We start from the raw sequence: 25,765 nt of genomic DNA, 5'->3' as shown, positions 1-25,765 counted from the left end.
GGTGGCGCAAGCCTTTGATCTCAGCACTTGGGAGGCAGAGGCAGGCAGATTTCTGAGTTCAAGGCCAGCCTGCTCTACAGAGTGAATTCCAGGACAGCCAGGCTACCCAGAGAAACCCTGTCTCAAAAAAACCAAAACCAAAACCAAAACCAAAACCAAAACCAAAACCAAAACCAAAACCAAAACCAAAACCAAAATTATCCACAATCTCTATTTATCAAGCTACACTGCATGGAGTAAGTCACAGCATCTTTGAAATTCCCATCATTAGTTATTGACATCCATCTTTGGCTTTGACCCATACAGGCCTTTTGGAGAAGGTGTTGGTAAAGTTCCAAGCTTGTGGTCTGCAAACTACAAAGCTAAATAGAGTAGGAAAGAAACACTAAAGTCAGTAATCCTTCAAGACATTGGCATGGCCTGTAACTCTTTATAAAGCATCCAGAAAGAAGAGATTATGAGGTGCAGATTATAATGCACATGCTGAAGGCTCAATGACATAATTGGTTACTTCTATAGTACCAGAAAAGCTAGCCTGAGTCATGCAAAAACAAATGGAAGACCAATAAATAAATAAATATAAGAAAAAGCAGCAGAAATTTTAATTTTAAGTTATATTCAGACTTTTCATTGAATACTTAATACAAACCAGGCTGGCTTATTCTTGAAATTTAGAACACCTTGTAAAGAATAGACCACGTATCAAACAGCAGATAGAAACACCTTGCTTGCTTTTGTTTGTTTTGTTTTGCTTGTTTGAGACAGGATTCTATCTACAGCTGTTTGAAACCTTCTATGTAAAATAGGCTGCCACTAAACTTAGAGACTATCAACCCTCTGCCTTCCTGTTGCAGTCAAGGGTGAGTACAGGAGTAGAGGAGGGAGCTAGACTGTGATTGTGATATAATGCCTTTTACACACACACACACACACACATAAATATACATATACATGTACATATACACTACATACACACATATGTATGTATGTGTATATGTAGATTTCTTCCTGCAAATTGAGGACATCCTGAGTTTCATTAAAATAAGAGACTATACCATTTCTTTTTTGGTATTTTGTGTTTGTTTGCTAGTTTTGCATTATTTATTTATTTATTTATTTATTTAATATATAGAGTACACTGTGCCTGTCTTCAGACACTCCTGAAGAGGGCATCAGATTCCTCATGAAAGGTTGTGAGCCACCATGTAGTTACTGGGAATTAAACACAGTACCTCTGGAAGAACATTCAATGTTCTTAAGCACTGAGCAATCACTCCAGCCCCTTGTTTTGCCTTCTTAAAAGACATATATAATATCTGACTATCTTGATACTCACAGTCTCCCTCTGCCCCTCTGTCACTGGGAATAAAAGTCCACCAAAGAATCCCGGGCTTAAAGTGACTTAAATACCAGTACTCAACACACTCAAGTATGTCACATCTGACACTCCAGTATAGAGTGCCTAGAATTCAAGGTCACCCTGACATTCTTAGTGAGACTGTCTCAAAAAACAAAACCAAAACTAAATAAAACTAAAACGTTCCAAAGAAACCATTATGACCTAATTAATAATTAGATGTAATTGAGAACACACTTGGACATTCTGGTTAAGCAGCCCTCAGGTGGATATGGCAGGAGAATCTTTGTGAGTTTAAGGCCTGGAAATTTTTTTTTTTAATTTATATTCCAACCATTGACCCTTCCCACAGTTCCTCATATAATTTCTACTCCCCCTTTCCTCCAAGAGGGTGCTTTCCTCCTCCCCAACCCTTCTGGCATCCCCCTTCTCTAGGGCCCCAAGTCTTTCCCACTGAAGCTAGAACAGGAAGTCCTCTTCTATATATGTGCTGGGTGCTTTGGATCAGACTGTGTATGCTGCCAGGTTGAGTGGATCACTCTCTGGCAGCTCCCAGGCATCCGGGTTCATTGAGACTTACTATGGGGTTGCACTCCCCTTCAGCTTCTCCAAACCTTCCCCTAATTCAAATCTAGAAAAAAAAAACTAGAATGAACAGGAAGCACTTAAAGAAATGTTCAGAGGGAAATGCAAATCAAAATGACCTTAAGTCCACCTTACAAGATCCAAAATGGCTAAAATTAAAAACTTCCAGTGACTTCACACGTTGGTGAGGATGTGAAGAAAGAGAAGACTCCTCCATTTCTGGTGGGATTACAAACCGGTGCAACCACTCTGGAAATCTATGTGGTTGTTCCTCAGAAAATTGAAAACACTTTTACCTGACAAGCCAGGTATACCATTCCTAGTTATATACCCAGAAGTTACCCACTATACCCAAAGGACACTTGTTCCTCTATGTTCCTAGCAGTCATATTTGTAATAGTCAGAAGCTGGAAACAGCACAGAAAGCACTGAACTGAAGAATGGATACAGAAAATGCAGTTCATTTACACAAGGGAATACAATCTGGATAATAAAAACTGAGGACATCAAGAATTTTGCAGGCAAATGGAAGGAACTAGAAAACATTATCTTGAGTGAGGTAATGAATACTCAAAATGATATGCATGGTATGTACTAACTTGTAATTTCATATAAGCCAAAATATATAGAATATCTAGGATACAGGCCAGGCAATCTTACTTAGCAAGAAATCATCTTAAAAAAGAAGAACCACCAAGTAATACATTATATGAACACACTTTTAAGTGAGGACCAGGCTCGCGTAGGTTACATGAGATGAGAATCCTCATGCAGCTGAGGTACTTACTTGATTTGAACAATGGAGACAGATTCAGGCAGGGAAAGACTAACTACAGCCTTCAAGAGACTGTGTCTCTGTCTGCTTTGACTCTTTATATAGTTTTCAGCTGAACACTCCCTTTGTAGCCACACCCTCCCAGCCAAAGGTTCAATAGTCAAGTCTCTACCTACTTGCTCATTTTCAGATTTGGATGCAGTAGGTAAATTGGATCAGATCCATACACAGGAAGACTCTTAGGCTAGAGATGGAGAGTCAAGAACTGATGTATTGAAGTAAAGTGGTTTGCATCATGCCTTTCATCACAGCAAATGTAAGCAGAGACAGGCAAATCTGTGAGTTCAAGACCACTCTTAGACTCTAAGCATATAGCACTTACCCAAACTCATTGTGACTCTATATTGAGGTCAACAACCAGGACATGACCTTCTGTCTTCTGCCCACACAATTCATAGCATCTTAGTCTGAGGCCTGTGAGTATCAGCGTGGCATGGCTGGAAACCACAGCAATGGCTGTACAAGGCCAACATGTGAGAAGGCCTCTTGCATCCCCCATAAGTCTCGTCCTTATCTCAGTCCCAGCCGAGTGATTCCTGTGTTTCATCCTCCATGCTCCATTTCTTCATGGAAAATGATATGGAAATGACCAAGGTGCTTGTTCTTATTCTTCTCTCCTGTGTAGTGTTTCCCAAAACCCATTTGTGTTCAATACCTTCTTCTTTGATTTATGACACTGGGTTCACCACACAGCCCCAACTGGTCTGAAAATCTAGAGCATTCTGTCTTTGTGTGCAAAGTCCAGAGCTACCACAGAAAGAAAGATAAAGGAGAAAGGGGGAGGAGGGAAAGCAATGCAAGCTGAACCATTCAGTGGCATGTCTCTCTCACATTCAATCTTTCAGGGTACTCTTAGGTAGCCACATGGCTCTAGAGCTGCTTGGGGAAATTTAAATGTCTTGGATCACTTTTAAATTTCAGACACAGTTTGGATGTGCATCCACTTATCTGTGAGTGCATATCATGTGTGTTCTTTTGCAATTGGGTTTCCTCACTTAGGATGATATCCTCCCGATCCATTCATTGGCCTAAGAATATCATGAATTCATTGTTTTTAATGGGTGAGCAGTAGTCCATTGTGTAAATGTATAACATTTTCTGTATCCATTCCTCTGTTGAGGGACATCTGGCTTTTTCCAGGCTTCTTTCTATTATAAATAAGACTACTATGAACATAGTTGAGCATGTGTCCTTGTTACAAGTTGGAGCATCTTCTGAGTATATGCCCAGAAGGGGTATTGCTGGATCTTCCAGTAGAACTATGTCCAATTTTCTGAGGAACCACCAAAATGATTTCCAGAGTGTTTGTACCCACTTGCAATGCCACCAGCAAGAGTGTTACTCTTTTTCCACATCTTCACCAGCATCTGCTGTCAGTTGAGTTTTTGATCTTAGACATTCTGACTGGTGTGAGGTGGAATCTCAGTGTTGTCTTGATTTGCATTTCCCTGATGATTAAGGGTGTTGAAAATTTTCTTCAGGTGTTTCTCAGCCATTCCGTATTCTTCAGGTGAGAATTCTTTGTTTCGTTCTGTTCCCCATTTTTTTAATAGGGTTATTTATTTATTTTCGGAGTCCAATTTCCTAAGTTCTTTATATATATTGGCTATTATCCCCCTATGGGATTTAGGACTGGTTAAGAACTTTTCCCAATTTGTTCATTGCCTTTTTGTCTAATTGACAGTATCCTTTGCCTTACTGATGCTTTGCAATTTTATGAGGTCCCATTTGTCGATCCTTGATCTTACAGCACAAGCCATTTCTGTTGTGTTCAGAAATTTTTCCCCTGTGCCCATATCTTCAAGGCTCTTACCTACTTTCTCTTCTATAAGTTTCAGTGTCTTTGATTTTATGTGGAGTTCCTTAATCCACTTAGACTTAAGATTTGTACACGGAGATAAGAATGGATCAATTCACATTCTTATACATGCTAACCACCAGTTGAGTCAGTGCCATTTGTTGAAAATGCTGTCTTCTTTCCACTGAATGGTTTTAGCTCCTTTGTACAAGATCAAGTGACCAGAGGTGTATGGGTTCATTTTTGGGCCTTCAATTCTATTCCATTGATCTACTTTTCTATCACTTTACCAGTACTATGCTGTTTTTATCATAATTACTCTGTAGTTCAGGTTAAGGTCCGGGATGGTAATTCTACCAGAGGTTCTTTTACTGTTGAGAACAGTTTTTGCTATCCTAGGTTTTTTGTTATTCCAGATGAATTTACAAATTGCCCTTTCTAACTCTGTGAAGAACTGAGTGGGAATTTTGATGGTGATTGCATTGAATCTGTAGATTGCTTTTTGCAAGATAGCCTTTTTTACTATATTAATCCTGCCAATCCAAGATCATGGGAGATATTTTTATCTTCTGAGATCTTCTTTGATTTCTATCTTCAGAGACTTGATGTTCATACCATGGTCTTTCACTTTCTTAGTTAGAGTCACACCAAGGTATTTTATATTATTTGTGACTATTGTGAAGGGTGTTGTTTCCCTAATTTCTGTCTCAGCCTATTTAGCCTTTGTGTAGAGAAAGGCCATTGATTTGTTTGAGTTAATTTTATATCCAGCTCCTTCACTGAAGCTTTTAATCAGATTTAGGAGTTCTCTGGTGTTATTTTTAGGGTCGCTCACAGTAGTATAATATCATCTGCAAATAGTGATGTTTTGATTACTTCCTATCCAATTTGTATCCCCTTGATCACCTTTTGTTGTCTAATTGCTCTAGCTAGGACTTCAAGTACTATATTGATTAGTTAGGGAGAGAGTGGGCAACCTTGTCTAGTTCCTCCCTGGTTGTAGTGCCATTGCTTCCCACTTCTCTCCATTTACTTTGATGTTGGCTAATAGTTTGCTGTATATCGCTTTTATTATGTTTAGATATGGGTCTTGAATTGCTAATCTTTCTAAGACTTTTATCACAAATGGGTGTTGGATTTTGTCAAATGTTTTCTCAGCATCTAATGAGATGATCATGTGTTTTTCGTCTTTGAATTTGTATATAGTGGATTATGTTGTCTAATTGTTAACAAAATCCACTATAAATTGATGGATTTCCATAAATTGAACCATCCTTGCATTTCTGGGATGAAGCCGGCTTGGTCAAGATGGATGATCATTTTCATGTGTTCTTGGATTCAGTTTTCAAGAATTTCATTGAGTATTTTTGCATCAATATTCATAAGGGAAATTGGTCTGAAGTTCTCTTTCTTTGTTGGGTCTTTGGGTGGTTTAGTTATCAGAGTAATTGTACCTTCATAGAATGAATTACAGAGAGTACCTTCTGTTTCTACTTTGTGGAAAAAGTTTGAGGAGTATTGAAATTAGGTCTTCTTTGGAGGTCTGAGAGAACTCTGCACTAAAACCATTTGGTCTTGGGCTTTTTCTGTTTGGGAGACTATTAATGACTGTTTCTATTTCTTTAGTGGATATGGGATTGCTTAGATTGTTAATCTGATCCTGATTTAACCTTGGTACCTGGTATCTGTCTAGAAAATTGTCCATTTCAAACAGGTTTTCCAGTTGTGTTGAGTATAGGCTTTTCTAGTAGGATCTGACACATTTTTTGGATTTCCTTAGATTCTGTTGATATTTCTCCCTTTTCATTTCGGATTTTGTTAATTATGATACTGTCCATGTTCCCTCTAGTTAGTCTGATTTGTGCTTATCTATCTTGATTTTCTTAAAGAACCAGCCCCTGGTTTGTTTGATTCTGAGTATATTTCTTTTTGTTTCTATTTGGTTCATTTCAGCCCTGAGTTTGATTATTTCCTGTTGTCTACTCCTCTTTTTTGAATTTGCTTCCTTTTGTCCTAGGGCTTTTATGTGTGCTATTAAGCTGCTCGTGTATGCTCTCTCCAGATTCTTCTTGGAGGCACTCAGTGCTATGAGTTTTACTCTTAGGACAGCTTTCATTCTGTCCCATAATTTTGGGTATGTTGTGTCTTCATTTTCATTAAGTTCTGAAAAGGCTTTAATTTCTTTCTTTCTTTTTTCTTTGACCAAGTTATCATTGAGTAGAGTTTTGTTCAGTTTCCACGTGAATGTTGGGTATTAGTCAGGGTTCTCTAGAGTCACAGAACTTATGGATAGTCTCTAGATAGTAAAGGAATTTATTGATGACTTACAGTTGGCAGCCCAATTCCCAACAATGGTTTAGTTGCAGCTGTGAATGGAAGTCCAAGGATCTAGCAGTTACTCAGTCTCATGCAGCAAGCAGGCGAAGGAGTAAGAGCTAGACTCCCTCCTTCCAATGTCCTTATATTGTCTCCAGCAGAAGGTGTAGCCCAGATTAAAGGTGTGTTCCTTGAACTCGGAGATGTAATCTTCTGGAATCCATAGCCACTATGGCTCAAGATCTCCATACCAAAATCCAGATAAGGATCTCCAAGCCTCCAGATAAGGGTCAACTGGTGAGCCTTCCAATTCTGGGTTGTAGTTCATTCCAAATATAGTTAAGTTGACAACCAGGAATAGCCACTACAGTTGGCTTTCTATTATTTATGTTGTTATTGAAGATCAGCCTTAGTCCGTGGTGATCTGATCGGCTGCATGGGATCATTTCAATATTTTTGTATTTTTGAGGCCTGTTTTGTGACCGATTATATGGCCAACTTTGGAAAAGGTATCATGACATGCTGAGAAAAGGGTATTTTCTTTTGTTTTAGGATAAAATGTTCTATAGATATCAGTTAAATCCATTTGTTTAATAACTTCTGTTAGTTTCACAGTGTCTCATTTTGTATCTGTTGAGATTTGCTTTTTGACCAAGTATGTGGTTAATTTTGGAGAAAGTTGTTGAGTGCTGAGAAGCATGTATATTCTTTGGTGTTTCAATGAAATGTTGTATAGTATTTGTTATGTCCATTTGGTTTACAATATCTGTTAGCTCCTGTATTTTTGTTTTTTTGTTAACATCTTTTATCCTCCTGTTGTAATTGTCATCTTGGAGGCTCACTCTTTCACTCTGCTAACTTAGTTCTAGTCCTAGATGCTTCTAGACTCTGTACAATCTCATTTATATCTAGAATGTTTTCAGCCTTTGAAGTATTCTACTGAACAAGCTTAGCCTTTCTTATACTTTCTGAACTGTGTCTGACTGGTTCAACTCATCTTTTCTTCTTCAAACTCTGCCTGAGCTGATTGATTCAATCTGACTTCTCTGGTCTTTTGACTGCATATTTCTCATACTAACTTTAAAAATATATTTTAAACTCATTATCCTTTTCATTCTCTTGCTCATTGTGTTTTCCCATGTGTGTAGCTTGTTTACTCTCTGGAAATTGTCTCTGTAGAATTCTTTCAACATAAGTGCTTGCTCTGTCTGTCTTTACTGCCCCTCAAGTAATTTCTCTCTCCTCTTTCTGTTCAAGATGGTTGGACATCTTTCTTTGATTTGTCACTTTGTCTGCCACTCAATTAGACATTACTTTCAAATATGGGTGCTTCATTCTACAACAAACTAACTTTACCTTAATTATTTTGGTATTAAAGTTGTTTACTACAGGTGTATCCACATTCTATCCAAGAGATTAAAGGTGTGTGTTAAGTGCTTGGTCTTACCACATATAGAATTTTTTTTCTGTAAATAGCACAGTATCAGGTTTCACTGTCTGATCAGCTATTCTGAAATATTTTGTTGTTTAATTTGGGGCTGAATGGCATATTTGGCAGTGCGAGTGAGGCAACTCCTGTAGAGGTGAGGAATTGTTTGAACTCTGAAAAGTAGACAGGAGCAGATTGGATGCAACTCACAGCAGAGTATTTTATACCAGCTAGCTTGGGCAGTCCCAGTATACCACAGACATACAGGAAGGTTTTGGTAGTGGTGGGTCCCCGAATATGGTGTGTGTGTGTGTGTGTGTGTGTGTGTGTGTGTGTGTGTGTGTGTGTATGTGTGTATGAGAGAGGGAGAGGGAGAAGGAAGAGGGAGAGGGAGAGGGAGAGGAAGAGGGAGATGGAGAGGGAGAGAAACTGTAATTGAGGATATTCCATTGTTATTCCAGTGTGAATTGAATCATGGAGATGCATCCTTCCTCTCTGGATTGCTATGGTGACATGAGTTGTATTGTAGTAGAGAGAACTGTACAACTTTGTTCTAACTTCATGCATATTTTGAGGGTTTTGAGGCAGTCTGAGTCAGTTGCAGTGTTGGGAGTAGAGGAGATTGACTGTGTTGTCTGGGCCACACTGAGGTCCATGACCTATTGGGATCAATTCAAATAAAGCTATTTTGAAAATTTATCCTATATGTTTCCCTTGCTCATTGTAACACTTTTCTTGTATTGCTCTCCAATGGCTTGTATCTAAACAACTGTGAAACTAATGTTTTTGATGTCAATTTACCTCCTATGAATCAAATTTTCCGGATATATGGGGATTGCTATCCATGATAACACCAAATTTCTATGGGAACAAAAGATGATAGACTCAACAGTATCAGAGAAAGATTCAATAGAGCAAAGAAGAGAGTGTTCCTGCTTCTTTTACATTTTAATTTACTTTTCAAAAATTCTCTCCTGTATCGCACATGGGACTTGAGCTCCTCATTCACCAACTTTGTCTCAATGAGTGCTGGACTACCTTACCCATCATTCACCTCAAATGTTTATGGGGCCATATTCTTCATAGATCATCTTGTAGTAAAAGAACACTAGTGGATATCAAATATCTCTCTCCTTCTCTACAGCCTTTGCTCTGTCCAAACCTGGGTTGTCACTATTCATTTGTGATTTCTGTCTGTGCTTTGGTAACATTTTGCTAAACTGACCTCTGTACTCCTTTTGTAGCCATGACCAGTAGCAATAAATCAAAGAATTCATACTTTAAAAAAAATTTTCATTGGTATGTTTATGAACATATAGTCTGGTGGCTCCGCTGATTCAACGTCACTTTTGTTATCTGGTGTCCATGAAACAGTTCCTTTCAGGAACTACTCAATGGGGATGTCCTAGACAGAAGTGAGAGCTGGTATAGGACACTTGAGTTAGATTCCCCTTGAGGTTGATCTCTACTAGATATCAGAATTTGATATTATCTACATCACATGCATATTCACAGACTGTATTTATCAGGTAGAAAAAAATGAAACCACATAAACTTTCCTGCATGTGTCTGAGAGTTTTCCTTCACTTACTCTTTTGTATCCTATCTCCACAGTATCAGTGGAGACCAGAAAAGCATACTGCCTTACCTGTCATTGGCAGTATAGAATGCTGTATTCAATCTATGAATGCTTATATGTGATACAGGGGTCGTTGAAACAGTAGACATGCTCTTTAATTATGAACCATCCCTCAGCACCAACTCTATCTCCATATGTCTGTTGAGACAATGTTTTACTATGGAGTCCTGGCTTCTCTGCAATGTGCTTTGATGACCAGGCTGCATAAGATGTTACAGTAATCTGCTGTCCTCTGCTTCTGTTTTGCTGAGGTTAAGGGCATTGGTCACCATGCCTGACCACATATTTTTCCCTACCATCAAAGTAGGGAAAAACTTTTATATGTTATCTATTGCAGGTCAGGTCACATAGAAGAAATGGTTCTAAGGAAGTGAAGTCACTTTCATGGGCATGCCATTAATGTCTTTTGCACTCTTTGAAAATCAAACTGGTGGTTCCTCCAAAATTTGCAAATAATTCTGCCTGAAGATCAATGCTGCAATACTCTTCTGGGCAGTAGGCATGGGGCAATAAAAGGAGTAGGAGAAAACCCTCACCCCACCAGAGTTCCGGTACTCTGGCCTTGAAAATGCAGAAGACTGCAATATGTTTTCCACACTGCCCCATGTTGGTGTCTGGTTGTGGGAAGCTAGGGATCCAGGCTGCAGGTGGTGGACAAGGGGCAGTCCTAGGTCTCTGGGCCTCACTGAGGCCAGAGATAACAGGTTCTCACTCTCAGGCATCCCAGTCACACACATTTTTAGAAAGAGAGAGAAGAGATAGAGTGTGAGAAAAGAGATAGAGAGAAGAGAGGGGGAGAACCCAGCATGTCTACTTAACTAAATTATGTAGATAGAATAGAAACCAGAGCTCTGTAGAGAGAGAATCAGGGTTACTGGTTCTCAGGAATAATTTCCAATTGGCTGCATCTTTAGAATTACTGCCTAGGAAAAATAGATACAAGCCATCCTCCTGCCTCAGCCTTTTGAGTAGATAACAAGCTGAGAGGATAAAGCTTCCAATTCACCTACATATTCCAGAAGAGAATGTGCTTTTGTGACAATATGGTTGCCACACATTTTCAGAGGATATTTGAGGAGGTTTTGAGTGCATATCTAGTGTCAGGAGCAGAGTAAAGCCAATGTGCCACACACTCAGAGCCATGTATATCACCTGTGAAGAAAACTCAGCCAGGTGTTGGCTCACAACAGCTAGCCTCCTGGGTAGGATGTTGAGGCTGGAGGATTGTTGCTAATTGGAGTATCAGATTACTACAGTTAGAGTGAAAGACTCTTCCTCAAAAATAAATTTAAAAACTAAACTACTACTAACTAAAGAACAAATAAAACTCAGTGAATCAAACTGGTTTAGTTAATGGGCTTATAACTATCAGGCCACTCTCAGGTTTTTGGCTTTACCAAAAGGAACAATTTCAGTCTAGGTAATGAAAAATATCTTATACAGACTGGTGTCAAACACATTTGGGATCTCCCAGCTTCTTCCTGTGGTGTGATAGGGTTAAAGTGCGAGATGTAAACACTAGGTTCTCTGCTTGCTTGCTTTCTTGCCTGCCTGCCTTCCTTCCTTCCTTCCGTCCTTCCTTCCTTCCTTCCTTCCTTCCTTCCTTCTTTCTTTTTCCTTTCTTTCTTTTTTTCTTTTTTTTCTTTCTTCCTTCCTTCCTTTCTTTCTTTCTTTCTTTCTTTCTTTCTTTCTTTCTTTCTTTCTTTCTTTCCTTCCTTCCTTCCTTCTTCCTTCCTTCCTTCCTTCCTTCTTTCTTCCTTGCTTGCTTGCTTGCTTGCTTGCTTGGTTTTTCGAGACAGGGTTTCTTTGTATAGCCCTGGCTGTCTGGAACTCACTCTGTAGACCAGGCTGGCCTGGAACTCTGAAATCTGCCTACTTCTGCCTCCCAAGGGCTAGGATTAAAGGCATGCACCACCACTGCCTGGCTCTCTTTTCTTTTTTAGAAATTCGTTTGTTTGTTTTGAGTTATTGTGTTCCTTTGTAGCTGAGACTTGACTTGAACTCCCTAGAGATGGCATGCAGGCCTTGAACTCAGAGAGATTACTCTGTGACTCACAAGATCTGGTATTAAAGGCCTATAACACAATAACACATCAAGCTCTTTTAGTATTTTGGGGGACATATATGTTTTCCATGCTTATAAGTCAGCAAGGAGAGTAACAGAGCTCCTATGATTGGAGTTGCAAATTGTTATGAGCTGACATATGGAAGCTAGGAATACAACGTTCTTCCTGTGGAAGAGTAGCTCTTCTTGAAACTACTGAGGCATTCATAAAGACTCTAAACAGATTTGAACTCATCTCCTCCAATGATTTACTCAAAGGCAAATCTGGGACAGAAATCAAATCAAATAAAGATAGGAGAGAGAGAGACAGAGACAGAGACAGAGACAGAGACAGAGAATGAGGGAGACAGACAAAGAAAGGGATAGAGACAGAGAGAAAAACAAACAGAGAAAGAGATGTATTTGGTGTTTTAACACTGACTTGGTGAATGGTTCTTCATTTATGGGTCCTCACTTGCCTGCCAAAAGATCTAATCATACTGGGCACACCCTATCTCCTACTACCAAGTCAATCCTGTTACTGAGACCTACCTCTTAGCTCAGGCTATATAATAGTTTCAGAGAGACCTGAGAAATAGGCTGAAAATAATATGGAAGAATAAAAAGTCCCAGGGCTCAAAGTTTGAGAAGTATCCTGGATGGGCTTGGGACCATAGACGACAGTTCAATACATTCCCTCATGAAGATCTGATTCACTCAACTATGTCAAAATAAGATTAAGTGGGTGGAGAGTTCATAATCCTATCAGATGGTAACTTTGGCCTGAGAGGTGTGGCTAAAAAATGGAGGTTTGAGGGAGAAGGAGTATATAAGGACTCAAATGGCTCCACAAGACACTCTGAGCCTTGGAGTGTGGTGTGACTTCCTGACCTTGCTGAGATTGGAGCTTCTGAGAGCTGTGTCCAAAGCAGGTAAGTCATTTATGCCCATCAGGACACCCCATCTGACATTGCCTGATCTGACATTTGATCTTAATGTTCTTTGTGTGTTTGTTTCCTGTGCTTGCTTGCTATTGTGTTGTTATTTTGAAGCAGCCAACCTCATTTAGCCCAGGATAGCAAGAAATCTGTATGTAGCCAAGTGTCATGAAACACTGAATGCTCAGCCTCTACCTTCTGAGATCTGAGGCTATCCTGCCCTGCTTGTTTATTGGCTAAGGAGGCAATATTCAAGACTCTGGCACACTGGACAATCACCATATATCCTCACCTACTGTCCTTTCAAAAATTTTAATTCAAAGTGATATAGATTTATAAGTGTCAAGGAAGAAACTTCTATAGGGCTGAAAAATTCGGTATGATTTCAAGCAAAGCATCAAATTGACAATCTGAAGCATTCATTCTCTTGTTTAATTGATTGATTGATTTTACTTTCTAAATCCAGCTCACTAAGCCCTCCCTTAAACTTCTCCCACTCTCCTAGCCTTCTGGTCTGAGTGAGTGGGCCCTTCATGGATCTCTCCCCACCCTGGTACATTAAGTCTGCAAGATTATGTGCTTCCTCCCCTGCTGTGGTCCCACATGGAAGAGCAACTACAAGAATATATTACACGTACAGGCAACTGCTTTTGGCATAGACCACTTAAGTATATGTGTGGGCCTATGTGAAACCAAGCTGCATTAAAGCTACATATGCATGGGTAACACTATGTCCTGTCTCTGTATGCTCTTTTGAGTGTAGCTCAGTCTCTGAGAGCCCCAAGGGTCTATGTTACTTGAAAGTTTCAGTCTTCCTGTAGAGTTCCTACTCCCTTCCATGCCTGCAGACCTACCCCCTATTCCATAGGAGTCCTCAAGCTCCATTCACTTTTTGTCTATGGGTCTCTGAGTCAGCTTCAGGATGGAGCCTCTCAGAATAGGTATTCTAACTTCATGTCTGGAAGTATAACAGAGTATCATTAATTTTAGGAATTGGTGTTTGTCCATGAGGATGGTCTCATGTTGGAGCCATTATTATTTGGCTGTTCCTTTAGTCTCTGTTCAATCAGCCTCTTATGATTATTATATCTTCCTTCTATGTGATATTCAAGCATTCTCACTTGTCCTTCCTTCTGGTTAGTTTCATTGTGTCTTCATGGGTATCCTGTATTTTGAGGCTAATATCCACTTATTAGTGAGGATATACCATGCATGTCCTTTCTGGATTTATCATCTTACTTAGCATGATATTCTCCTATTCCATTCATTTGCCTGCACAATTTATACTGTCTTTGATTTTAATAATATTCCATTGTGGAGATGTAACCCATTTACTTTACCAGTCTTCATCTGTGACCATCTCTGGTTGTTTCCCGTTTGGGGCTATTAACAGAAAGCTTCTATGAACATAGTTGAACAAGTGTTTTTGTGCCATGGATGAGCATCTTTGAGGTCACTAGAGAATGTAGGTTCCTTTGGGATAGAACTCTGCTCATGGCAGCTTAACTTGTCGCAGAGAACTCCATCAAGTGGAGAAGATGAGTGGCTTATATGTATAGTTCAGGATCTACAAGTCTGTTTAAGGTGGAAGTAGAGGTGGCAAGAGAATTGGGGTCCTCTGAGATAGCAGGCTGCTCAAGGTAGCTTGACTTTCCCCAAAAGACTAGGTGAACAGGGAAGGCAGGAGAGGGAATGGATGCATACCTGTATAGTTTGTGATCCACAGGTCTGCTGAAGGTGGTAGGAGATTGAATATCCAGAGGGAATTCAGGGTGCTTTGGGCAGATTATAATGCCTGGGAGGACTCAATGAGGAGGGAAGATGGTGGGAGGAAGCTTACCTGAAGGGTTCAGGTTACCCTGTTCTGATGAAGTTGGGAGGAAAGGTGATGGAAGGATGAAGGACCTCTTCAAATAGCAGGCTGTTCAGGACCTCAATGCATTCTACCTCTTAAAGAAAGATTAGAGCTCAGCATGGCTCCTGCTTCTAAATCTCATAGAAGTAAAATTTGTGTCTGTTTGATACAATATATTGCTACATTGGTTGTAGAAAAAGCACAATTGTTTCCCACAAAAGTGTCAAAATCAAGCGTGAGTCTTCTGTTACAGAGTAGATTAGGACTCACAGAATATCAGGGAAAAGCTGTTGAAATGGGTCCTTATATATTACCAGGAGGACCTTGAAGGATCTTTGGCAATGAGAAAGATAAAGATATCTGAATAACAAGGTTTTCAATGTCACCAGACCAGTGATTGGACCACATCATGGTTTATGTAATTGGGAAGGGGGGGGGGGTAAGAGGCTTGCTAAAAGTGTTTTAGATGAAATATTTGTTCCTTTGGTTATTCCCTTATCATCTGCATATCTAAAAGCTACAATGAGCTTCAAGGACCCACCAACACTCCAGCAGCTGGCAAGAAGAAGCCTGCTGAAAGATGAAGCCTTGACCATCTCTGCTCTGCCGAACCTGCCTGTGCAACTCTTCCCACCACTCTTCAAGGATGCATTCACCAGCAGACATCCTAACATACTAAGGCAGATGGTGGCAGCATGGCCTTTCCCAACCCTTCCTGTGGGAGCCCTGATGGAGATTCCTGACCTGGAGACCCTTAAAGCTGTGCTTGATGGCCTTGATTTGCTAATGTCACAAAAGGATCGACCTAGGTATGTGAGTCCAAGGTAGCATGGAGGGATGTGTGTGGATGAGAGCAAGTGAATAGAGGTCCAAGTTGAATCAGAGGCTTCTGTTTATAGGGGTCAGTATCTTCTAGAATGGAAACAAAGAAACAGGACTGTGGTTTATGTAGAACAGCTGAGAACAGAGGTAGTCTGTATGCAATGAGTCTGTCCCTGCCTCTACCCCAGCCACTATAGAAATGTAAGATTTCTCTGTTAAATGAAGTGAATTAAGGGAATTTGAATCATGGGTCCTGCAGATTACACATTGTGTCTCCTGTCCTATGAATGTCCTTCTACTTTACCCACAGCAGGTGGAACCTACAAGTGCTTGATTTACGAGATGCCCACCAGGACTTCTGGGATGGTTGGGCTGGATTACTTCATGAAGTCTGCTCTCAAGATGTCTTTGGCAAGAACCAACCAGTGGGAAATCATCCCATCCTAGGGGAGAAACAGACCGTGACTATAAAAATGAATCTTTCCCTCATGTCCCGCCGTCCCTCCAAATACCTAAAATATTTGTATCGGTGGGCCAAGGAGAGAAAAAATGGGATACAGGTGATCTGTGAGAAGCTGGAGTTTGGGGCCATTCCTGCCTATGACCCACTGAATATTTTGAAGGTTTTTGATGCAGCCTCAATCCAGGAATTGGCGATAAACACACGCTGGGATATATATACCCTTGCATCACTAGCCCCTGGCGTGGGCCGGATGAAAAACCTCCAGAAACTCCTTTTCAAGGAAATCTGCATACCTTGGGATAGGCCTTGGGACGTAGAGAAGGAAGCCCTTATTCTTACAGAGATCTTTTCCCAGTTCTCCAAACTGCATAAACTCCAGCATCTCTATTTGAATGATGTCTACTTTCTGACTGAACGCCTGGACCAAATGCTCAGGTAAGAAAGAAGAGAGAGCTTTATCCAAGGGTGAGCAAAGTATTTTGTTGTTGTTTTGTTTTACATCAAATATGAGATTATATAGTCGCTCACAGCCAGTGTTAAATTTATATAGATGTGAGCTTAGCATAACTGATATAGTACTTTATGCTATTGTTGTATCCTGACTTAGTAAAACCAGACTGTCATGTATGTGCCCATGTTTTAAAAAAAGGTTTCTTGAGAAATCCTGATGATGGGAAAATTGATCTGTAGAATATATGTGATGTTACACCACATGTCCTCCTGTCAAGTCTGTCCTCAGATCTATATGAACAGTTTCCATTTGCCTCTGACTTCCCATGGGTCAAAGGAAATTTGAGCACAGGAAGGGATTGCATAGATGGGAAGCAAGTGAATTACGGTGTTTCATAAGGAAACTTTATGAACAGAACACAGTCTCTGTGTGGAAGCTTGAACACATTGAGATAAATAATGGCAGAGCTGGGGGTGGTTCTGAGTGCTTCCCAGTTGATCCTTCTGGGTTCTTCTGTTTATATCACCTGTCCCCAAATATGTTTTGTGCTTACCAGTTTAGAGGGACCTGCAGAGGTGAGGCAGTAGCAGACAGTGACTAAAAATGTCCTACCTTGAAGAGCATGAGAGGATTTGTTAGCTCCTCATCAGGGAGCAACTTGGCCTTGACCCTTATAATGGTCTGAGAATGACCTTGGGCTAAGGAGGTTCTGCAACCTTGAAGTCACAGCCTTTTCTCTGCCACTATTGAACTTGAGTGAGGTAAAGTCCTTTATCTCTTTCTCTCTCTCTTTTCCTCTTTAGGTGCTTTGAGAGTCCATTAGAGACCCTTGCTATTACTCACTGCACACTGTCAGAATCAGATATGAGGTATCTGTCCCAGTGTCCAAGCACCCACCAGCTCAAACACCTGGACCTCAGTGGTGTCACCTTCATTTTAAGCCATCCATTCCTAGGAAGCCTGCTAGAAAGACTGACAGCTACTCTGCAGACATTAAAATTGAAAGGCTGTATGCTCATGGACTGGCAAATCAGTGACCTCCTGCCTGTGCTGAGCCAGTGTTCCCAGCTCACTGAAGTCGATTTTGTGAAGAACTTCTTGTCCATGGACAGCCTGAAGAAGCTGCTGCAGCATACTGCCAACCTCACAAAGCTGACCCTGGAGAAGTACCCTGCCCCTAATGAAGTCTATGATGACAGTGATGGTGTTATTCCAGACAGATTTGTGCAACTTTGTTCTGAGCTTATGGACACACTCAAGGGTGTAAGGCAGCCAAAGCAGGTCTACTTTGTGAGTAAGATGTGTTTATATTGTCGGAATTTCTGTATCTATAGTTTTGTTGGCAATATATAAGGTGAGGTCATTGCTAGGCTCTGACAAATGGAAGGCAGGTCTCAAGTGACTCATTAGAGGCATAGAACATATGTATTCAAGCATTTTTGGATGTACTTTGGAAAGATAATTATTTCATTTTCTTTGAATGTCAGTCAAATTCTTCTGATTTGAGGTAGTTGTGTTGAGATGGAAAACCATGAGCTTATTTTCAGCCTGATGTCTACAGTAAAGACCCACCCTTGAACAGCAACTACATCTGAAAACTGTAGGGCTGCATCCCAGCACTTTCAGAGTACGAGGGACCATAGAAGTAGGGAAGGGGATAAAGAGAGAGGACATTATAAAGAGCATAATGGACATGAGTAGGAGGGCATTGTTTCATTATCCCTGTGGATGGCATCCACCATTTGGCTCTGCCATTAACTCTGCTCTACAGTATGTGGACATATTTTTATGAAGTATAAGCCTGCCTGACTGAATCTTGGAGTATTTTCGTATTAGACTGTTATTGTAGCCGCCTGTGGCTATGTGAACTGGGTTCCCATGAAAGGTGAGCTGGGGCTAATAGAAATCAGACATGAGAAAAGTATGAGGTCAAGACAAACTTTTCTGTTCAAAGCCTCTGAAGGTTACTGAGACTCTGTGCTTATAAAGAGGTAGGCCCTTCCCCTGCCAGCTCATTCTTGGTGCCTGGAGCCAGCCCGTAGGCGATCTACAGGGTGTGTCCCTGGAATGTCTCAAGGACCTTTCAGCAGGAAGCAGAGTCTTGGAGAAGAGCAAATAGAGCCATCAAGGTCAGAGGGCTCAACCCTAGGTAATCTTCTTAGTGGCAGCAAGGTCAACGTCTGGATCAGCCTGCTTCAAGGCTGAGGGAGGCTACATGTTATCACTATTAAGCTGCAGCTCTTTCTTGGGGGAAGTCCTGCAGCCTGATATTTTCATTTATCACCACCATTAGCATTATAATTTGTCATATGTTCTAATAAATCAGTTTCTATAAGAACATGTTTGTTTGTTTGTTTTTAAGCTGTCAAGTTCTCATAGAACATCATACTTGTGTACTGTGTTTACCCTGACCCAATAATCTCATGTGCCCTTGTTTTTGCCTCTTCTGCTCCCTAGATCTTTCAGACTGTATAATGACACAACATGTTCTTTTCTTGGAGAGACTTTATAATTTTATCCTTCACGAGACCCTACCCGAAATTTTATATATAATCTTTTGAAGATGTGGCTCAGAGGTATACAATGCTTGCTGCTCTTCCTGAGGAGGAGTGTTTGTTTCCCAGAACCCACACCCACCTGTATCTCCAATTCCAAGTGTCTGGTATTTTCTCCTAGTCTCTAGGGACACTTGATTAACCCGAACACACTGAAACACAAAAACTCACATACCTAATTAGAAACAAATGAAAATTAATATTTAAAAATGAAAGTGAATACATCAAAAGAAACATTAAATCCCTTTATATATTGGTCAATGCATTGGAATCTTCTGAGCAAAATTCAAAAATCTAAAGTAGGTCCGCTGGTGATGCACATGTATAATCTTTAGAGTAGAGGATAAGGCTGGAGAATTATGTGCGTTAGTGGTTGAGGGCTATGGCTCCATCTCAGTGATAAATATGTGCTTTGTATTGTTGGGGGAAATAATAAAAAGATCCCCAAGTTCCCTCACTATACCTGGATACACTCTGATGTGGAATCGCTGCAGCCTGCATGGCTAGCCCCATGCAGCAACCAATCCCAGTCTTCCCAGCTCTGCTTCACTTGCTTCAGAGCTGCCAGGTCCTTTTCAGCCATAAGCCACCTGTGGTTAGTGATCCCATTTTGCAGTAACCCAGTACATCAAAACTCTAGAAACATAATTAGTCAGATTTATATACCAATAAATTCTCAATTCAGAAAATGCCCACACAATAATTTCAGAGCCAATTGGTACAAGCTGTCCACCTAGATTAGACAAATTATCCAATTATTCTATCCTTAATGATATTAATACCTACCTGTGTCTATTTAAAGCCATTCAGAATCTGGATCATCTTTTTCTTGCTCTGCCTTTCTTCCTTTTTTCTACATGTCTCCTCAGTCTCCATCTCTCAACTCTTTGCTCCACCCCCCTTTCCCTGTTTAATCACAGGCTTATTGTTGTATTAATACTTAAAGCAATTGATCAGGGAAAATTCTGCTATTCTAGATGAAGATTTTATGGATTCTAGCCATGTCCTTTATGAGGAAGGACAACTTTTAGTACTTTTAGGATGCAGGATTAAATGTTTTACTCTTGAGAAATGGCAGCAGCACATACTCAGCAATCTCTTCCCAGCCCCTGCCATCTTAAATGCCTCTAGAGACAAAAGCCACACAGCTATGTTTTCTTCTTGCTCTCTTTCCCTCTCTTTCTCTGTCTTTACCCACCTATCTTTCTCTCTGTGTGTGTCTGTGTGTGTATCTCTGTATCTCTGGCTGTCTGGAAGTCATTTTGGTGACAAGGCTAGCATCCAAGTTATAAGATTCTCATGCAATCTGCATATAGGGATTAAAGGTGTGTACTACTAGACCTTTCAGAATAGCTGTTGTCTAGCTGTGATAGGATAGGTTTTCTTGGATGGGTAGAAGAGTACCCAGTTAGAGGCAAACAGGATAGGGATGGGAGAAGGAGCTGCAGAGGGGAGACCAGAAAGGTGGACATTTAAAATGTTAATAAATAAAGTAAGCAATAAAGAAAATAAAATTTGATTTTGCAATGGGATATCTTTTTTCTTTATCTATGACAATTTAAAGCTTACTGTGTACACCAGTATATAGCCTGGCATCTATGGTCTATTAGAATCTGTAAGACATCTGGCCAAGGCCTTCTGGTTCTTCCAATCTTAATTGAGTAGTTATATGTAATTCTTATAGGTGTGTCTTGGTGTATTTTTGGCTGTTTTGTCTTCCAGCTTTTAATAGTCTGTCTTTGTTTTGTTTTTTAATTTAGCGATTTTTTTTTATTTATGTGACATTAGGAATTTCTATTTTTGTGTGTGTGTCAATACATATTTTTCACATAGAGTGTACTGCTTCAAATATTTTCCAGGAATTTACTCACTGAGCTCCCAAAACAAACGAGTTAATGTTAACCATATCCTAGTTTTTTTTCTTATTTTCTATTAGATATTTTCTTAATTACATTTAAAATTTTATCCCTTTTCCCCATTTCCCCTCAGAACCCCCCCCCATCCTGTTCCCTCTCCCCCTGCTCACTAAACCACACACTCTTGCTCCACTGTCCTGGGATTCCCAAACACTGGGATATCAAGCCTTCATTAGAGCAAGGGCCTCTTGTCTCATTAATGTCCAATAAGGCCATACACTTCTACATATGCAGCTGGAGCCATGCATTCCTCTTTATGTACTCTTTGGTTGCTGGTTTAGTCCCTGGGAGTTCTGGGGCTACTGGTTGGTTCATATTGTGATTCCTCCTATGGGGCTGCAAACCCTTTAAGCTCCTTAGGTCCTTTCTCTAGCTCTTTAATTGGGGACCATGTACTCAGTTCAATGGATGGCTTTGAACATCCACTTCTGTATTTGTCAGGCACTGTCAGAGCTTCTCAGGAGACAACTGTATCAGGCTCCTGTCTGCAAGTATTTGTTGGCATCCACAGTAATGTCTGGGTTTGATAACTGTATATGGGATTGATCAGGTGGGACAGTGTCTGGATGGCCTTTCCTTCACTTTCTCCTCCAAACTTTGTCTCTGTATCTCCCCCCCATGGGTATTTTGATTCTCCTTTTAAGAAAGACCAAAGTATCAGTACTGTGGTCTTCTTTTTTCTTGAGCTTTATATGGTCTGTGAATTTTATCTTGCGTATTCCACACATCTGGGCAAATATCCACTTACCAGTGAATGCATATCATGTGTGTTCTTTTGTGATTAGGTTGACTCACTAAGGATGATATTTTCTAGTTCCAGCCATTTGCCTAAGAACTTCATAAATTCATCATTTTTAATAGCTGCACTCCATTGTGCAAATGTACCACATTTTCTGTATCCATTCTTCTGTTGAAGGATATCTGTGTTCTTTCCAGCTTCTGGCTATTATAAATAAAGCTGCTATAAAAGTAGTGGGGCATGTGTTCTTACTACATGTTGGAACATCTTTTGGGTGCTTGCCCAGAAGTGGTATAGTTGAATTCTCACGTAGTACTATGTCCAATTTTCTGAGGAACCCCCAAACTGATACCCAGAGTGGTTGTACAAGCTTGCAATCCCACCAACAATGGAGGAGTGTTCCTCTTTCTCTTCATCCTTGTCAGCATCTGCTGTCACCTGAGTTTTTGATCTTAGCCATTCTGACTGGTGTGAGATAGAATCTTAGGGTTGTTTTGATTTGCATTTCCATGATCACTAAGGATGTTGAACCTTGGTATGATTTTGTTGAACACTTTTTCTGGCTATTTGATCTTTGCATACTTTCTTTCTTACATAGTGATTATTCTTAGATTTCATCTTTTCTTTTCTCTTTTTTTCTCTTTTTTAGATTTCATCTTTTCAAAGTGTCCAAATTTCCCAGATATTTTTGTGTCAGGAACTTTCCTTTAAACATTGTATCAGTTTCTTCTATAATATCTTTTATACATGAGATTCTCATGTCCATCTCTTATGCCTTGGCCTCTCAGAAGCTCGTATTAAAATTATATGTGACCATGCTTGCCTTTGCTCCCATTCATCATTTCCTTAACTGTATACATTGTGCTGGGCTAGACTTTTCTGAAACAGCTCTTTCTGACAGAGATACAGGGGTCCTGTCTCTCTTCCAACACAGTTTTAAAGTTGTTCTGAGAAATAGTTTTGGAAAGCCCAATCTGGCTGCAGCCTTTCTAGACAGCCGAAGTTGTGCTTGAGTTTCTGATCTTCATGCCACAAATGCTTGAATTCTGGGGTGACCTTGAGTTTGTAATTGTTTTTCAAAAACTCTTCCTACTCTACTACATATTTAGAATGATTGCCTAGTGTTAATGGATGCAAACCATCCTCCTGCCTCAAACTTTTGAGTAGCTAACATAGCAGATGACTGACAGACATCCCAACTTAGGTATTCTATGTTTCAGAAAAGATTTCACTATTGTAACAAGATGTTTCTACAAGGTTCTCTGAAGATGTTTTCCAGGAGGTTTGCTGTGGATGTCCCTACTATCAAAGATAAAGTAACACCAACTTGCCTTACACTCAGAATTATGTGGGACACAGGCAAATAGAACTCAGCCTGGTGGGTTTATTCTAAACTGTCGTCCTCGTAGGAAAAAGGCTGAGGTAGAAGGTTTCCAGAGAGTTGGTGTTTTAAATCAATCTAAGCCTTAGAAAGAACTGTGTCTCAAGATGCATCTAAGACTGAGTAATGAAGTAGCAAATAAATAAGTACAATAAACCAATGTTAGGCAGGGATTTAATGAGTGGGCTCTTGAAGTTCAAGAAATTCTCAGGTACTTTTTTTTTTTTCATAGAGGGAACATCAACCATTTAGACAGTAAACAAAATATATTTATTGATTTGTAGGACTCAGGCATCCAATAAAATTGCAGTTTTAACTTTGCAGGTAGATCTGGAAGAGAGATTTATGAGGGACACTTGTCTCACTGCTTCAGAATCAGAGAAGTCTGTGGGTGCAGAGAATCTGAGACTCACTCCTAGGGCCTGGGCTCAGGCATCCAATAAAATTGCAGTTTTTACTTTGCAGGTAGATCTGGAAGAGAGATTTATGAGGGACAGGTGTCTCACTGCTTCAGAATCAGAGAAGTCTGTGGGTGCAGAGAATCTGAGACTCACTCCTAGGGCCTGGGTTTATCTTCTTCTTATCAGCCCTTACTACCTGTAGATCACCTTCCTCCACTGGGGTGCTCCATCAGATCCAGAATCATTAGAAAGGAGATGCGACAAAAGAACACAAATTAAGAGTAGTTTAAGTACTGGATGAAGACTGGTTTTGATTGTAAATGCAGTGCTTTTGTGTATTTTGTTCTTGTTGCTGTCATTTGAGAAAAGACCTCACTAAAGTTGCTCTGGCCAGAACTCACTACTTAGATTAGGCTGACCCCCAACCCATTGAAATCTCCATGCTTCTTCCTGCAGAGTAATGGAACTAATGGCATGTGCTACCACACCTAGGAATTAAGACAGTTTCAAATCCTTCTGATCAATTTTCATTCTTTTTTTCTTTTTAAAAATACTTTATTTACATTTCAAATGTTATCCCCTTTCCCAGTTTCCCCTCTGAAAATCCCCTATCACCTCCTCCCTCCCCCTGCTCCCCAACCCATTCCACTTCTATTCCCTGTCCTGGCATTCCCCTATACTGGGGGCATAGAACATTCACAAGACCTAGGGCCTCTCCTCCCATTGATGGCCTACTAGGCCATCCTCATCTACATTTCTTTGATTGGTGGTTTAGTACCAAGGAGCTCTGGGGGTACTGATTAGTTCATATTGTAGTTCCTCTATGAGGCTTCAGACCCCTTCAGCTCCTTGGGTCCTTTCTTTAGCTCCTTCTTAGGGGACCTTGTGCTCTGTCCAATGGATGATTTTGAGCATCTGATTCTGAATTTGCCAGACACTGACAAAGGCCCGCAGGAGACAACTATATCAGGCTCCTGTCTTAAGGCTCTTGTTGGCAATTGCCTAGTGTCTGGGTCTGGTGTATTTTTATGGGATGGATCCCCAAGTGGGCCGGTCTCTGAATGGTCATTCCTTCAGTCTCTGCTCCAAAGTTTGACTCTGTAACTCCTTCCATGGGTATTTTGTTTCCCCTTCTATGAAGGATTCTGAGCTTCTGGGCTAATATCCACATATAAGTGAGTGCATATCACGTGTGTTTTTCTGTAATTGGGTTACCTCACTCAAGATGATAGCCTCCAGTTCCATCCATTTGTCAAGAATTTCATAAACTCATTTTTTATTTTAATATTTTATATTACATATTTTCTTCATTTACATTTCAAATGCTATCCCAAAAGTCCCCTATACCCTCCCCCTGCCCTGCTCCCCTACTCACTCACTCCCATTTCTTGGCCCTGGCTTTCCCCTGTACTGGGGCATATAAAGTTTGCAAGACAAAGGGGCCTCTCTTCCCAAAGATGGCTGACTAGGCCATCTTCTGCTACATATGCAGCTAGAGACACGAGCTCTGGGGGTACTAATTAGTTCATATTGTTGTTCCACCTATAGGGTTGCAGACTCCTTCAGCGCTAGGATACTTTCTCTAGCTCCTAAATTGGGGGCCCTGTGTTCCATCCTATACATGACTGTGAGCATCATCTTATGTATTTGCCAGGCAATGGCAAAGCCTCACAGGAGACAGCTATATCAGGGTTCTTTCAGCAAAATCTTGCTGGTGTATGCAATAGTGTCTGCTTTTGGTGGCTGATTATGGGATGGACCCCCAGGTAGGGCAGTCTCTGGATGGTCCATCCTTTTGTCTTAGCTCCAAAGTTTGTCTCTGCAACTCCTTCCATGGATATTTTATTTCCTATTCTAGGGAGAAATGAAGTATCCATGAGTTGGTCATCCTTCTTGATTTTCTTGTGTTTTCGAGGTTGTATCTTGGGTATTCAAGGTTTCTGGGCTAATATCCACTTATCAGAGAGTGCATATCAAGTGACTTCTTTTATGATTTGGTTACCTCACTCAGGATGATATCATTCAGATACATCCATTTGCCCAAGAATTTCATAAATTCATTGTTTTTAATAGCTGAGTTGTACTCCATTGTGTATCCATTTTCTGTATCCATTCCTCTGTTGAGGGACATCTGGGTTCTTTTCAGCTTCTGCCTATTATAAATAGAGCTGCTATGAACATAGTGAATGAAGCATGTGTCCTTATTACCAGTTGGAATGTCTTCTGGGTATATATGCCCAG

General features: G+C 40.4%; 1 protein-coding gene across 2 annotated transcripts; it reads left to right on the top strand.

The window, feature by feature from the left end:
- Window positions 1-12,863: 12,863 nt before the first annotated feature.
- Pramel11 (PRAME like 11) lies at window positions 12,864-19,007 on the top strand. Of its 2 annotated transcripts, NM_001085414.2 has the most exons (6): window positions 12,864-12,935; window positions 15,314-15,605; window positions 15,929-16,516; window positions 17,336-17,822; window positions 18,524-18,553; window positions 18,990-19,007. In NM_001085414.2, exons 2-6 carry the CDS (start codon window positions 15,319-15,321, stop codon window positions 19,005-19,007), a joined length of 1,410 nt encoding a protein of 469 aa, NP_001078883.2. In that variant the 5' UTR covers window positions 12,864-12,935; window positions 15,314-15,318. The 2 variants fall into 2 exon arrangements, with proteins under 2 accessions (NP_001078883.2, XP_017175573.1); XM_017320084.1 differs by lacking the exons at window positions 12,864-12,935; window positions 18,524-18,553; window positions 18,990-19,007 and having other exon boundaries at window positions 15,319-15,605; window positions 17,336-17,885.
- Window positions 19,008-25,765: the final 6,758 nt, after the last annotated feature.

This window comes from Mus musculus, chromosome 4 (genome assembly GCF_000001635.26).
Source record: "Mus musculus strain C57BL/6J chromosome 4, GRCm38.p6 C57BL/6J".
Lineage (NCBI taxonomy): Eukaryota > Metazoa > Chordata > Mammalia > Rodentia > Muridae > Mus > Mus musculus.
The sequence above is the reverse complement of the archived record's forward strand: the minus strand, read 5'-3'. Positions and strand labels throughout refer to the sequence as shown.

What these genes read in the sequence shown, in the direction of transcription:
- Pramel11 (XM_017320084.1), top strand. Translation starts at nt 15,319, where the DNA reads ATGAGCTTCAAGGACCCACCAACACTCCAGCAGCTGGCAAGAAGAAGC. An exon ending in TCACAAAAGGATCGACCTAG is followed by an intron (nt 15,606 to 15,928) that starts GTATGTGAGTCC and finishes CTTTACCCACAG; the next exon opens with CAGGTGGAACCTACAAGTGC. An exon ending in CGCCTGGACCAAATGCTCAG is followed by an intron (nt 16,517 to 17,335) that starts GTAAGAAAGAAG and finishes TTTCCTCTTTAG; the next exon opens with GTGCTTTGAGAGTCCATTAG.